This window comes from Haliaeetus albicilla, chromosome W, assembly GCF_947461875.1.
Source record: "Haliaeetus albicilla chromosome W, bHalAlb1.1, whole genome shotgun sequence".
Taxonomy (NCBI): Eukaryota; Metazoa; Chordata; class Aves; order Accipitriformes; family Accipitridae; genus Haliaeetus; species Haliaeetus albicilla.
The window spans coordinates 35,207,879-35,222,197 of NC_091515.1; the positions used below are offsets into that span (position 1 = coordinate 35,207,879).

General features: G+C 52.3%; 1 protein-coding gene across 6 annotated transcripts in view; it reads left to right on the forward strand.

Moving 5' to 3' along the window:
• Window positions 1–14,319, forward strand: part of BICRA (BRD4 interacting chromatin remodeling complex associated protein) — a 35,480-nt gene that overhangs the window by 18,922 nt on the left and 2,239 nt on the right. For 2 of the 6 annotated variants that reach the window (XM_069775049.1, XM_069775050.1), the window contains 10 exons: window positions 1,731–1,776; window positions 2,593–2,635; window positions 4,552–6,519; window positions 9,704–10,336; window positions 11,407–11,590; window positions 11,930–12,057; window positions 12,549–12,674; window positions 13,254–13,315; window positions 13,516–13,664; window positions 14,099–14,193. In XM_069775049.1, coding sequence (XP_069631150.1) covers window positions 1,731–1,776; window positions 2,593–2,635; window positions 4,552–6,519; window positions 9,704–10,336; window positions 11,407–11,590; window positions 11,930–12,057; window positions 12,549–12,674; window positions 13,254–13,315; window positions 13,516–13,664; window positions 14,099–14,193 — 3,434 coding nt within the window. Of the gene's footprint in view, window positions 1–1,730; window positions 1,777–2,592; window positions 2,636–3,052; window positions 3,119–3,518; window positions 3,573–4,551; window positions 6,520–9,703; window positions 10,337–11,406; window positions 11,591–11,929; window positions 12,058–12,548; window positions 12,675–13,253; window positions 13,316–13,515; window positions 13,665–14,098; window positions 14,194–14,319 lie in introns of all 6 variants that reach the window. The other 4 variants (XM_069775047.1, XM_069775048.1, XM_069775052.1 and 1 more) reach the window with 4 other exon arrangements.

A 14,319-nucleotide genomic window follows, 5' to 3' on the forward strand; every position in this document is an offset into this window, starting at 1 on the left:
GATGATTTCTGTGGTGCTGAGCTGGGCTTTCTCAGTCTTAGGAATTACAGCGGTTTGCCTGGTGCATGGTTAGAAATGCCAGTGTGCATCCTGAGCCCAGCGGGCGAGGCTCTGCTGCCTTAGGGGGGGTGTGATGTTGTGTGTGCCTGCTGGGTAGGGGAAGATTTAAGCTGGAACTTGGAGAAAATCTTCTCCATTCTGCATTTTTATAGTTGTTTCGTTATTCATAAACACTCAGCAGAACGTCTGAAATAGTGGAAAAAATTAAAATACACAGTCTCATTCTATTGTATACATGGAGCAGTGTGTGCTCTTCAGGTTACAGTCTTCTCCAGAGTAATTAGTGGAGTTTCACTGGCATGTTTAGATTATTCATTTGCAGGTCCTGAAAATAATTACAGCCAACAGACAACTATGGAAGTCAGATTGTTCAAAACCATGAACTTCAGCCCATAAAAGTTGTGTTTATCCTGCAGTGAGTTTCCCCATTTTTTATCTTTATAGTCTACTGAGATAGCTGACTTTTTTTTTTTTCCTCTCCTCCTTATTAGCTGAGTCTCATTAGGCAGTTTTGTACCACTGCACCTCCAAACCCTGCCCAGACCACAGCTGTGGAGCAGATCTGAGGAAAAGAGGGCAAACACAAAAAAAAAAAAAAAAAAAGCCCCAACCTCCCACTATTTTCCAGACCCTGTCATAAAAAAGGTTTTGCGAGGAGGTGGCCCAGTGCCAGGTCTCGGGTTATCAGCAGAAACTCCTCAATTCCACCTTCTGAAGCAAAATGCCTCCAAATAAGTTTTGTCACAGTGAAAGTTTTAGGGATAGAAAAATGCACAAATGTGAGATTTTTAAATAAGAGTTATGGCCAAGCTGTCCCTGTGGGTGCTGGGATCTGGCTTGTGCTGCCTCCCACTGCTCCTGGTGTTGAGGGTTTGGGACCATCCTACACTGGACACAGCCGGTGAGGGTCACCGGTCCCCCTCAGCGGGGTGAAAACAAGCCCAAAAACCTGCTGGTTTGGGTTTCAGAGCAAAACCTAACCCCTGGTTGGGAGAACTGCTGGTGAAATCTGTCTGGTGGAGGGATGAGCAACCATGATGGAGGGATGGGAGCGATGGAGGATTGAGCTTAGTGGAGGGACGAGGGGGTCCCTCGGCTGCTGGTTACGGGGCTTGGCTGACCATGCTTTTGGCTTCCCAGTTGTCTCTCCCGTCACCGCTGCTCAAGGAAGCGATGGTGGAGATGGGTGGTTTTGCTGCCATCAGCTTCTCCAGTGGAGAGGGGCAATGGGTTTCCCGCTGATGGCTGTAACCTTGCACCACTCAGTCCTCCAGGCTGTCTGGGTGATCCTCCTCTGGCCTCGGTTGGCCCCCATGGCTGCAGGGCACATTGCTGGTCAACTTTGAACTGGGGTCCTCTTCTGCAGAGCTGTTCTCTTGGCTGGTGGCCCCAGCCTGTCCCTTGGGTGGGATTGCTCCTTCCCACCTGCAGCACCTTCATGGGGTTTCTGGCAGCGGGTTGATGCCCCCCTGAGTGGTGGACACTCCTGTTGGGGTGTCTTCTGGTCTGGTCCCCTGTCCCCCACCATCAGATAACAGTAGGACATCCTCATCATCGCTGGGGATGGGGAGGAAGAGCAAAGCGCGGTGTTTGGGACGAAGGGAGCAAGGAGCAGCTCCCAAGCCCTCTGCCCTCCTGACGGTAACATGGTCTCTCTCTGCTCTTTGCAGTTGACATGGATGATGAAGATGGCCGGTGCCTGCTAGATGTAATTTGGTAAGTAGCATGGCGCCGTGAGCTGGACACTGCTCTCGTGCTGTTTTGGGCAAGGTGTAGAGGTGGGAAGGGGTTTCTGCCACCCTTGGTCTGTAGGCACATCCCCGTCAGTCACCAGGGCTTCTCCAGTGCCGGGCTGGGTCTCCCAGAGCCAAAAATCATCTGAGGTGTGCTCCAGAGGGTCTGCAAACTTCCCAAACTTAGAAACCCCTCCTGATGTATGTTTTTGTTCCCTCCTGTAAATCTCAGAGGGCTCTGGGCTTCTCTAGGGCTGTGCCGGAGGAGGTTTTACACAACTTTACATGAGGAAAGAACAGACTCTGTGCATCCCGTGTTTCACTTGTCCCGCTTATAACATGAATAAATCCCACCTCTCTGATATTTTGCCAACAACTATGACTTTTTTTGCACTCCAGTCCTTGCTGGCCATCAACGGCACTGGGCTGGGGATGCTCATTAGCTAGGTCGCCCAAATGATTTTTTGACAAACTGCCTGTCAACAGCCAACATGGGCTAATTTTCCAAAGAGGGGTTATTGTGATTACGAAACTGTTGGTAATTGGGACTTTGCAGAATTAACAGGGGAAGGGGAATAAGGCAGTGTTAGTGATTCAGGAGAAGAAAACTGACCACCTATACGTTAACTTCTGTCTGTAATAAAGCGTAGCCATTGAAGTATAAATTGGTGTACATCATTAGTTATTGCACTTAAGAGTATTCAAAGTTATGTTAGTGCATTAGAAACACGCATTTCACTCCCGACTCAACGCGGGTCACGTGTTGCATCCCTAAATGGTTTTGTGTGTTGTTTTGCAGCGATCCTCAGGCCTTGAACGATTTTTTACATGGATCCGAAAAGGTGAGCGACGAACTTGTTTCTATTCACCAAAAACTTTAACACAAACTTCCTTTTTTTTTTTTAATAAACAATGAGGTAGTTTTTTGTTTGTTTTTTTTTTTTTTTTTTTTTTTTTTTAAAGAAAGAAACCCCAAGTTCAGGATTCTTTTAGTTTTTAGGACTTTTTAGGACCCCGGCCAAGCGCACTGGGCAGCTCCCGCTGCTGCCCATGTGGAGCAGCCAGCCGGGGTTTTGGGGCACTTTGAGCCAAAATGGGGTGCCTGCCAGCAGGGGACGGGGAGGGACGCTGCCCCACTGCTGCCCCCGGGTGAGAGCTCAGCGCTTTCTAGGGGCTGCTCATCAGCGCTGCACTTTTTTTTTTTTTTTTTTTTTTCATACTATATCTAAAGAAAGTAAATAAAATCTTTTTAATTACAGATTGACAGTGATGATCTCCTGGACAACACAGGAGATGCAGCCAGTGCCTTTTTTGAAGGTGCTGGGGTATGTATTTTTTTAATTTATACTTGGGGAACATCAGCTTAGAAACCTTTCTCTTTTTTTTTTTTTTGTTTTGTTTTTTGTTTTGTTTTGGTTTTTTGTTGTTGTTTCACAGGCTTGTTTTTCATGTTTCCCCGGTCTAGCAAAAGAGGCAGGATGCTGGGATTATTCCTCAAGATTTACAGAGAAATAGCTCCAACAGGTTCCCCATATATCAGGGGAGAAAAGTTGGTTTCACGTGCAGATATAAAGTCTGCTTTTAACCTGGGAAAAGCTTTGAGGATAGAAAATCGGGCGAAGAAAGAGAAAGGTGTCACCGTGCTCTCACACCTCAAAGGTGGTACAGATAATTTGGAAGAATGCTTAAAAAAGTTGGTGACAAGACAAATCCCCTTCCTCTTAGTCTCCCCTTAGGCTGGAGTGCTCCCTTTCCTTGCAGACCGCTGCCGCAGCGAAGGTAAAATATGTGGAAGTAGAGTCTAAAAATCCTCTGGTTTTTCTTCTTTTCCCCCAAGAGCATGGGTTACTCTGCATGGATAACATTCAAGCATGAATTTTTTTCTCTATTTCCAGTTACGTTGTAATAAGTCTTGATTTCCCCCCCCCCCCATTGTGCTTTATTTTTTACAAAGACTTTGGATAAAGCTGCCGATGCTTTATAACCAATAAATTTATCTAGGAGTTGAGGCTTACTTCTGCTTTGACTTTTTACTTTATTTTTTAACTTCCTAGTAGATCTGTGTTTTGTAAAACTTGACGGTGCAAAGCTGGTGGGGTCTGAGGTTAGGCTGCATGTTGCTTTTCTGTTATTTTCCTGGTTCTTCCCAGCGCAGTCTTTGCGCGCAAGGTGCTTGCCTAGGGACGCCCTTCCTACACCCTCGCTATAGGAGGGCTGCCTATAGTGACAGACTGCAGTGTGTGTCTGAGGTTAACTTGGCTGCTGCTTGAACGTCTCTTGCAAGAAAAGGGCTGGGTTTTCATGGAGTATTTAGGCTTGTTTCCAGAATATGAAATTTCCACTCCCATCCCGATAACAGCTGAATTTTTAAGAATTAAAGACAAGGGAAGTATTCTGAACTCTTCTACTTGGTGGCCTTGAAATGGCTTAACGCATGATAAATGTAAAGCTTTTAACCTGTCCTTGGGATGCCGTTAAGGAGCTCTGCCCTTGGCCCCCTCCCTCACTTAAAGCAAGTCATTTGATGTCCAGCTCGCCTGCTCTCAAACGATGCCGCACGTTAATTTAGGCTCTCCAGGGGATGCCAAAATGCTCTCCATGCTTAGCAAACCGAGGTGCAGGCTGCCTGAGGGCACTGTTTGCCCGCTCTTTTCTGAGGTGGCTCACAAAAGCTGTTGAGTGGTTGACTTGTAGCCCTCTTCCTCATGCTCGAGCTCAATGCCTTCTTTCTTCTCCCCTCTGACTGGCGATTTCCCAGCTGCACGTACAAGAGTCCTCCGGCAACCATCTGAGCACTGAGCAGAGCCAGCCCACGACCAGCGTGGACCTCGACTTTTTAGAAGATGACATCCTGGGGTCACCGTCCAGCAGCGGGGTGAACCTGCAGAACTCGGACCAGCCTTGTGACATCCTCCAGCAGAGCCTGCAAGAGGCCAACATCACCGAGCAGACACTGGAGGCGGAAGCCGAGCTGGACCTGGGCTCCTTCCAGCTTCCCACCCTTCAGCCGGTGGTGCAGACAGCCTCCGATGGCACCCCGCAGATTTTCTCCAGTGGAGCTGACCTGATCGGGCTGCAGCAACCCACTGTCCTGACGCACCAAGCCCTGGTGCAGCAGTCGGTAGGAGCAGATGTTGTCAACAAGGCCATCAGCGTTCAGCCTTTCCTCCAGCAGGTCGGCTTGGGGAACGTCACCATCCAGCCCATCTCCAATCTCCAGGGCTTGCCCAACGGCAGCCCCGGTGGGACACTGGGCATCGGGCCGATTCAGGTGGTCGGGCAGCAAGTGATGGCCATCAACCAGCCGGCGCAGCAGATCATTGCTAAGCAGGTTCAGCCTTCCCAAGTGGCCACCATGCCCGTCGGCAGTTACATCACCCAGACGGCGCCCGAGCAGCAACAGGTCACCCTCGCCTCGACGGGGGTCTCTCCGCAAAGCGCCAGTCTCGTCATCCAGAAGAACCTGCCGACAGTGGCCACCACGACGCTGAACGGGAACTCCATGTTTGGGAGCGTGTCTGGGACTCAAGGCTCCCAGCCGCTCACCGTCACCTCAAACTTGAGCAGCCCCTTGGTGCAGGCCCAAAACGTCATCATTCACAGGACGCCCACCCCGATTCAGCCCAAACCTGCCGGGGTCCTCCAGCAAAAACTGTACCAGATCACCCCCAAGCCCTTCGGTTCCAACAACACCACCCTGACCATCCAGAACGAAGCTGCCCTGCAGCAGCAGAAGGCCCAGCAGAACCTGACCTTCATGGCCAGCAAACCCGGGCAGAACGTGGTGCTGTCGGGCTTCCCCCAAGGGCTTCCAGCCAACGTCTTCAAGCAGCCGCCGCCACAGCAGCAAGCCCTCAGCAAGCCCATGAGTGTCCACTTGCTGAACCAGGGCAGCAGCATCGTCATCCCTGCCCAGCACGTCCCGCAGGCCATGCTGCAGGGCCAGAACCAGTTCCTCCTCCCTGGGCAGCTGGCGGGCGCCTCCACCATGCAGATACCCCAGCAGCTCTCCGCCTTGCAGGCCAACATGGGAGGGCAGATCCTGACCACTGCCCACCCAGGTGGGCAAGCCCATATCATAACTAGCCAAGGGCCAGGTGGACAGCTGATAACCAACCAAGCCTTGCCGGCCCAGATCCTCACCAACCAGAACATCACTAGCCAGCTGAACCTGGGCCAGGTGCTCACCTCGCAGAACGCCCATGGTACCGCTCACATACTCTCGGCCCCCATCCAGCTCCAGCCCGGCCAGGTGGGTCAGCCGGCTCTCTTCCAGATGCCCGTTTCACTGGCGGGCAGCTTGACCACACAGAGCCAACCCTCGGTGGCCGCCTCGCTGGGCCAGACGGGGCAGACAGTGATCCAGGGGGTGACGTTGCCCAACCAGGTGGCCATGCTCAACGCCACTGAGAACCTCGGCCAGGCGGTGAGCATCCAAGCCTCTGCCACCACCAGTAGCCAAAGCCCTGGCCTTGTCCAGCCGCAGCCTGCCTCAGGGGCCAGCCTGCTGCCTAGCGCCGACCAGTCCTCCATCCTCACCGTCCAAACTGCCTCCCAGCCGCCCGCTCCACTCCAGCTCAACGTGCCGCCTCCGCCACCTGCCCAGCAGCCTGTGACTTCCCAGCCCAGCCCCAGCTTGGCCTCCAGCCCGGAGAAGATCATCCTGGGGCAGGCAGCTGCTGGAGCCATCATCAACCAGGACTCCGTGCAGATGTTCCTACAACAGGCAAGTAGAGCCCCTCCGGGTGGTGGCCATGGTGTTTGCAGCCTTTTGGGTGTCTGGAGACTGACACCGAGTGCGGCAGGCCCTGGAGAGCCCTGCTTTTGGGCTTGCTTTACACGCCGTAGGTGCTAGAAGTGCTCCTGTGTCGCCTTAATTCTTTCCGTGTTGTCTTCCCACCATAGGGCAATTCCCTTTCTCGGTAGGTGTTTACATTTAAAGTTGCCGGGAGCAATGAGCGGGGCTCGGGGCTGCTCTGCACGTAGTCGAGTGCCATCACCTTGCCTTTGGAAGGAGGAGCTGGCAATGGGTCCGTCCAGGTCACCAAAGCCACCGCCGTGGCACAGAGGGGTCAGTGTGGACTCGGTGTCCGCCTCGTCCCCATGCTCCATCTGCAGCTTGGGGTCGAGCTCAGCCCGTGGCGTCAGCCCTGCTTTCCCACTTAGGGTTTTCTACCTTCATTAGCTCGAGTCAGACCTTTAAAAATAATTGGGTGGCTCTAGAAGCGACAACAGTAGCCGGGTGGGCAGCAACGTGCAGCGTCTCGTTGCAAGAGTCCCCGCTGTGGATGCGTTGGCTGCGACCCACCCGTGTATCAGCATGAGGAGGTCAGAGTCGGTCCAGCGAGGGCTGTGGACATCTCATCTGGCCTTACCTACATTGGTAAAGGGTTTGGTGACATTTTAGATGCCAGATTTGAACCGTTGTGGCTTTTCTTAAACTCATATTCATAAAGGTGGGTGCTGGTCCATAACCTACCAAAGTCTCTGAATTATCAGAGAAAGAAATGGGAAGAGAGCAAGCACTCTATTATTTTATCATTATTATTTCAGTAGTGGAAAGCTTTAAAATTCTCATTTGAACTTCTGCGTAACTAGTAGCATGGAAGCGTCTTTCAAGGTATTTGGGCTTGATGTTGACAGTCACCTCCTGGTATTTCAGCATAATTAAAACCAGGTGTCTGCCTGTGACTAAAGGGTTACAGTTCGAGCCATCACTGGGGGTTTAAGAAACTTGCAACCCCCCCTGAGATTTGGAAATAGAGAAAACCCTTCCCGCCATTGGTGTGCCCCAGCTCCACCAGCTTTGTCTCTATTTGCCATTTAATGCAGGTTTCGATGCCAGGTAGAGTATTAATGCTTAGTCATAATGGTGCGGGGTTCTCCTGCACATCACGGTAGGCTTTTTGCCAGGACATACCTAAATCTGCGATTGTGTTAAATATTGCTACAGTTGCGTTATCGGACTGTGATCGGACGCGATGGGTTCCGGTGCCTTCCCCTGCAAAGTCCCTCTCCTGCCTCCAGAGAGAGCTGTTCTCCTCGCCGGCTGTACCAGGACTGTCCTGCCTCTCCTGCCAGCCACCAGCCGTGGAAGACGCGGTGCCCGTGTCCAGGACAAAAGCAGCCATGGTTTTCTCTTCGGCAGCCGCCTTGCGGCGTTGCCGATGAAGCAAGCATAGCGTGCCGGGATGGATGTGGCGAGAGGCAGGCAGAGGAGGAGGAGGACCCATCAACGTGGTTACTGCTAAATGTTCCCCGTGCGCGTCGCATGGTGCCGTACGGAAAACTGATCCAGCAACAGAAAACCGTGCGCTGCAGTGCATTGCGTGTGCTACAGCAGAGGGGTTGGGTGCTGTCAGACATCTGGCATTTATTTTTTGCCCTGCTCGTCTTTTAAAGCTTCCAAGCTCTTCCTCCAGTCCGGTTTTCTCTGCTGGACCTACACATAGCCAACGAAAGGGTTGTGGTTTTGCTTTCGAAGCGAAGCAGCCAGGTTTGCTCCGTTCACCTTGTCAGAAAGGAGAGGGGAGAAGTGCTCTGAGCACAGCAGGATGCTCCCTCCTTGCACCTGGCAGCTTGGTGCCCAGAATTAAGCGGACTTCAGTAATTTATCATTTGGCGAAGGCAAGCTGCTGCCGGACCAGCCATTTGGGGGTTTTCAGCCCTTACACCCCAAAACTACAACTCACAGCCCTGGGTGTACGGAAGGGGCAAGCTGTGGCCAAAGTCAGGGGGCTGCGGGAGTCCCCTCTCTGCCCAGAGGTGGGGATGCCCCCCAGTTCCCCACAGCTGGGCTGTAGCTCTCCTCCCCCTGCCAGCCACCCCGCCATCCATCCCTCTGTCTATCCATCTCCCCTCCAAGCTCCAGCTGCTCCCACTCACTTGCCTGCAGGTCCTCACTAACCCTGAAAGCTGCTGCTGCCCTGCATTGCTTTTTCTTTTCCTCTCCCTTCGCACTCGCAAGCTGCTGTCTGGTCCATTTTTGTCCCTGCCAGAGGCTTCATTACTCCCCCCCCCAATTCTTTATATTTCCATGGCAATCGGTAGTTGCAAAATACTATAATTAATCGGAGGGATATTTTGAGGCACAGGGAGAGCGCAGCACCTGGGGTGAATCTCTCCCCAGAAGTTTAAACAGCGGGATGCTGAGCGGGCGCTCGCAGCAGCGAGGGCCGTTAGGGCCGTCCTCGTTAACCCCCGGCCAGCTCTGGGGAACCAATGGCCACCGATCCCCTTCCCCAGGGGAGCAACAGCCTCAGATTTGCATTGTCTGTGGTAGGAAAGGAGGGCAGGATATGTCCAAGCATTGCTCCAGCCAGTCCTGGGGGCAGTGGTAAGGGTGTTTTTGGGGAAGAAAACTAGAAAACGCTTCTTCTCCCGATCTCACGGGGAGGAGCAGCAGGCTGGATGGGCTCAGCATCCCTCTGCCTGTGGCCGCCGTGGGTCCCTGCCTCGGCTGACGTGGCCACGGCGTGGAGCTGCTTTTAGAAGCCTGAGCAAAGCCGGGGTAGATGCCCTCCTGCAGTTTTACCTTATCCTGACCCTAAAAATGCTTTTAAAAGCGACACTGGGGCATGCTCGGGGCTGGGCGAGTCCAGCAGCGGCACCGTGCCCCCCGGCATCCCCAGGTGGGACGGGGGCTGCCCTAGTAGTGTTACCTAAGGGGCTTAGGGAGGGTGCTAGGGCAGATCGGCCAAGAGCAGGAGCTCGTTTTCCTGGGACTTTGTTACTGCAGGCGGCAGAGATGCTCTATGAGCAATTTGTGAAGCTGCTTTCAGAGTGATTTGCGCTGCCTGCACGGTTGGCCATCGTATTTTGACAGAGCCAAGAAAGCCGTGGGCATCTTCTAGGGCAAAACTCCTTCCTGAGCTTTGACTAACTTCTTCTTCTTTCCTTCTCTGTTTCAGTTACCTGCAGGGCAGCAGAAGCTCCCTGGAGCCTCCCCGTCCCCTTCACTACCTCATCCTCCCCTGGGGGAGAGCCCGCAGCTCCCGGCCACCCACCTCTCCCAAATGCAGTCCCCCCACCCCTCCCGGCCTCCCTCCCAACCCCAGCCCCTCTCCCGACCCCCCTCCCAACCCCACTCGCGCTCTCCCTCCCAGCCACAGACCCTCTCCCGGCCCCCCTCCGAGCCACTCTCCCGCTCCTGCACCCCCCAGGCACCTATGCCCAGCCTCTACGTCATCCAGAATCAGCTGGCCTTGTCCCCCCTCGGGGGGGGGCAGCATCCCCTGCGCCCACCCTCCCAGCCCCAGCCACCTTTCCAGCCGCCACCGGTGCAGGCAGAAGCTGCCCCACCACCCGTGCAGCTCCAGGTCCAGCTCCCAGCACCGGCGGAGGTCCAGCATGCCCACTCCCCCCACTTCCAGCTGCAGTTTCCATCTCAGGGCCAGATCAAACCTCCCACTCCCACCCACGCTCTCCACCTAACTGCGGAGCAGCAGAGGAGCTTTCCGATGGTCCCGAGCCAATTCCAAACCCTCCCGGCCATCCCCAACCCTGCTCCTCAGCAGAAGCAAATACTGGACAGGTTCCAGCAGGTAAATAAGTACCGTCGAGGGTCTCACACTGGGCATAGGTCAGGAGGGAGGTAGCGTGGCAAAGTGCTGCCGCGAGCCTCCTGCCATCGGGGAGCCGAGGGATTAAAGGCAAAACTGGAAGCAAAACCCCTCTGGTTCCTCCCAGGCAGGTCCCCGGGGGGTTCTGCTGTAGAGCTGAACCAGGTGCTGCTTCCTCGGCGCAGCCCCATGGTTTTTTTGGGGTGCTGAGTGGGTTTGTGCTGAGGTTTACATCTGGCTCTGCCACCTGTTGTCACAGGAATGCATGTGCATACCTTAATGTATAGCGCTTGTAGGAGAGGCGTCTTCCACAGATGTGATTTGTGTTTTGGTTTGTAAATAAGACGAGGAGAAGGAATTTGCCGCAATAAAAATAAAAGTGTGCCCTGTTTTCCTGTGACAAGCATTGCCTGAGACCTGTCCTGTCTGGGCAGGGGTCAAATCCTGCCGCCCCCCCCGAGTCTGTGATTTGGGAGGGGTGCCGGTGTTGAGGCTGGGTCTGTGGGATGCAGGTATTCCTGTGCTCAGGGACCCATCCAGCCCTCGTTAATGGTGTTTCACTGATGGAGGGGGGCGGGTCAGGGACTTCCCAATGAAGTACCCAAAAAAAAACCAGGCTTCTAAAATTAAACTACCGTTATTTATTTTATATTCACTTGGGCAGGGAGGAAGAGGAGCAGGGAATGAAAAGGGCTCGAGCTTGGTTTTATTTAACTGCATATTAACTTAAAGCAAAATCCCCTTATAAGGATTCAATTTGCTTTTTTTGAGCACACAGGACCCATTCCTGCAGTTTAGACCCCGGACACCAGCTGAGCTGGAGGGGTGGAGCTCAGCATGTGCCTTTTTTTTTTTTTTTTTTTTTTTTTCCTTCTCTCATGTCCATCTCCCAGCGCTGAGGTTGCAGGGACAGATGGGGCCAGCATGGCAAACGGTCCCTTCCCTCCTTGTGCATTTGTGCTGTATCGATGGTACCTACGGATTAAAAAGCAATGGGTTTAGGGCATGTTTTCAACTTCTGGGTTGTTTGGGGTTTTTTTTATCCCACGCAGGTGCCCCAGGGGATCATCCTGCAAACGAAACAGCAGCCTCCCACCAGCCAGGCTTCCCCTGCACTTAGCCAGTTCAGCAGCCCGTCCTCCTCTGTCCTGGTGAGCGGCCAGGGGCAGGCGGTAACGACGACACTGGCCCCCGCGCACAGCCACACGCCTGCCACCCTCCCGCCTTCCACTGCAGGTTCGTGCTGCTAGCTCCAACTCTCGGGCAGGGAAAAACATGGGAGGGCATCCCAGCACACAAGCGTTGTGGTACGCAAGCATCGCATCACCCTTGTTTTGGGAGAGCTCAGCTGCTGAAGTGATGCTTCGTGTGTGAGAAAAGGGCGGTGGGGTGAAAGCTGTCAGCGCAGGGAGCCAGGGTCAGGGCAATCAAACCCTGCTGCTTGTTTGCACTTGAGTTTTTTGATAAAAGCTCGGTCTTTCAGGGTGAAATGTGCTGGGGGAATCCAGGATGATGTTATTTGTTATCTAGGCTTGAACTTAAACACAAACCCCCCCTCTGTTTTACATTTGCTAGGTATTACTGCCCCAGTTCCTGCAGAGAGTAAAACCTTCTCCAGCGTTTCCACGCCAATTTCTGCTGGGAAAGGGGCTGCAGCCCAGGGGAAGTCAGGAATGCCTCTTGCCATACAGCAGCCAGTGCAGGTGAGGAAGTATTTTTCATGGTTTTCCACTTTATTTCAAAGTTTTCCACCTTGAGAGTGAACAAATCTGTCAGTGTTCCCCTCCATTTTATCAAAAAGAGAATTAATTTCTAGAAACTTTTTTTTCCACTTTTAAAGTGCTGTGAATATCTAAAGGTGATACAAAATTCCCACCAGTATTAATGAAAGTTTTGGGGAGGGGATCTTCATCATTCCTCCTCTTTAAGAGAATTGACTACTTAGTGATGATTTAACGGGATGTCAGGGTTGTTGATGTAGATTTCTGGAAGTACAAACTAGTATTTTTGCATAAAAATAGAACTATTCATCTTAGATTTGGGTATTTACACCTGAGGTGCCAGGGAGGTGCCTGCGAGCGCTTTCGCCAACGACCAACATTGTCTTGGCAGGCATGTTTTGGCAATTCGTCGTTATTTGGTGAAATCACTCTGGGATTCTAAACAAAGTGATTTCTTTTTGTTTCTTCTGCAGGCTAAGCCTGGCGTGATCAGTTCTGTCTCAGGCCTGAACCTTGGGAAAGGTCCCTTGCAGATCCAGGTCGTTGGGAAAGGATTACCGCAGCTCGTGCCCTCGGTCCCCATGCAAGGCCAACAGCTGGTGAGCGTGCACCGACATGCGGGGGGGGGGGGGGAGGGTTTAAAGGAAGAGTCTGCGGAGGGCTCTTCTGAGGAATGGTCTTGAGGGGACGATGCAGACAAGGGCTGGCGACCATCAAGTTTTGTCGTTGAAAGAAATGAAGTTTCTTTGCAGGTTGTTGCGTATCCCTTTAGTGTAGGAACTCTAAATATACCAAAATACAAATATATATAAATTTGGTATCTTTATATATTGGTATCTTTATATATTGGTATATTTGGGGTGTATATATACCAATTTATATGTGTAATCTAAATACGCCAAAAGCTGTTTTGTCAGTGAGCAGAAGCCTTCCTCCGTACTTAAAATCCGTGGTGATCTGCACTTTCTCCTTTTGCTCATTCCCCTAATTCTAAACCAATTCGATCCATCATCTTCCTTCCTAGAGTAGTTGCCAGTCTCCACAATTCTGCTCCTGTATCTCAATTCCCTCAAAAGAGAATAAATTCCCAGTAGGCTGGGCTCGGTCCAGCTGCCGGCATGGGTTAAACCCAGCGTGTCGGCGCCGTTCCCTCTCACCCCTGTCCTTTCTTCTCCCAGCAGTACGACAGCAAGCTTGGTCTGAAGAAAGCCCCAACACTACAGCCCAGCAAGGAAGCTTGGTGAGTGCATCGGGGGGGGGGGTAAATTAAAGCATCAGAGACAGTCTCTCTGCTGTGGCTCCATTCGTTACCGTAGTATATTTCTGTGGCCCTTCTTCCATGTGATGTTGTTAACGCTAGAAACAGGGAATTTTGCGCGTCAAACCCACTCCCTTCCCCCCCCCCCCCCAGCAGTTTTCCCTCTTCTTCCTTCCTTCCAGTTTTCTGGAGCAGCTGCACAAACACCAGGGCGCGGTGCTGCATCCCGACTACAAGACGTCGTTCCGCTCCTTCAACGATGCCTTGCAGCGGCTCCTGCCCTACCACGTCTACCAGGGGATGCTGCCCTCTGCTCAAGACTACAGGAAGGGTAAGTCCTCCCAGGGGATGGCACAGAGCTCCCTGGGGCTGCTAAAATGTGAGGATGATGGATTGAGCTTTAAAAAAAAGTAGGGTTTTTTAGTACTAAAGAAAAAAAAAATGGAGAAACTATCTACGCCTTCACTCGAGAAAAACAAATTCCCAAGACAATATATTAGAAGTTTTCCAGGGTTTCTGACCTGGAATAGTTCAAAGGTGATTAAAGTTTTGTCACAGTCTCTGTACATTTTGAGAAATCATTAAAACAGATCTTGGCAAATTGTTAACAATCGCAGCAATTAAAAATTACGCTGAACCTTTTTTTCAGGGTCTCCCCCAAGTGAGTCCACTGAAAAAGTTAATAATAAAGAGCCACTGACCCCATATCTGCATTTGCCTTGTGACGCAAACTTTCTTTTCTCCCCACCCTCCTCTTCCTCGCAGTGGACGAGGAGTTTGAAGTGGTGTCTACCCAGCTGCTAAAGCGCACGCAAGCGATGTTGAACAAGTACCGCCTGCTGCTCTTAGAGGAGTCTCGGGTGAGTCCGGCGTCCTGCCTTCTCCAATCTCACTGGCGGGGCTAGAAACACAATTATTTCTCCAACGTGGGCTGCTCGGATCAATCCGCAGTTTTCCTGGTTCAAGTTGAGTGCCATGGCCCCATG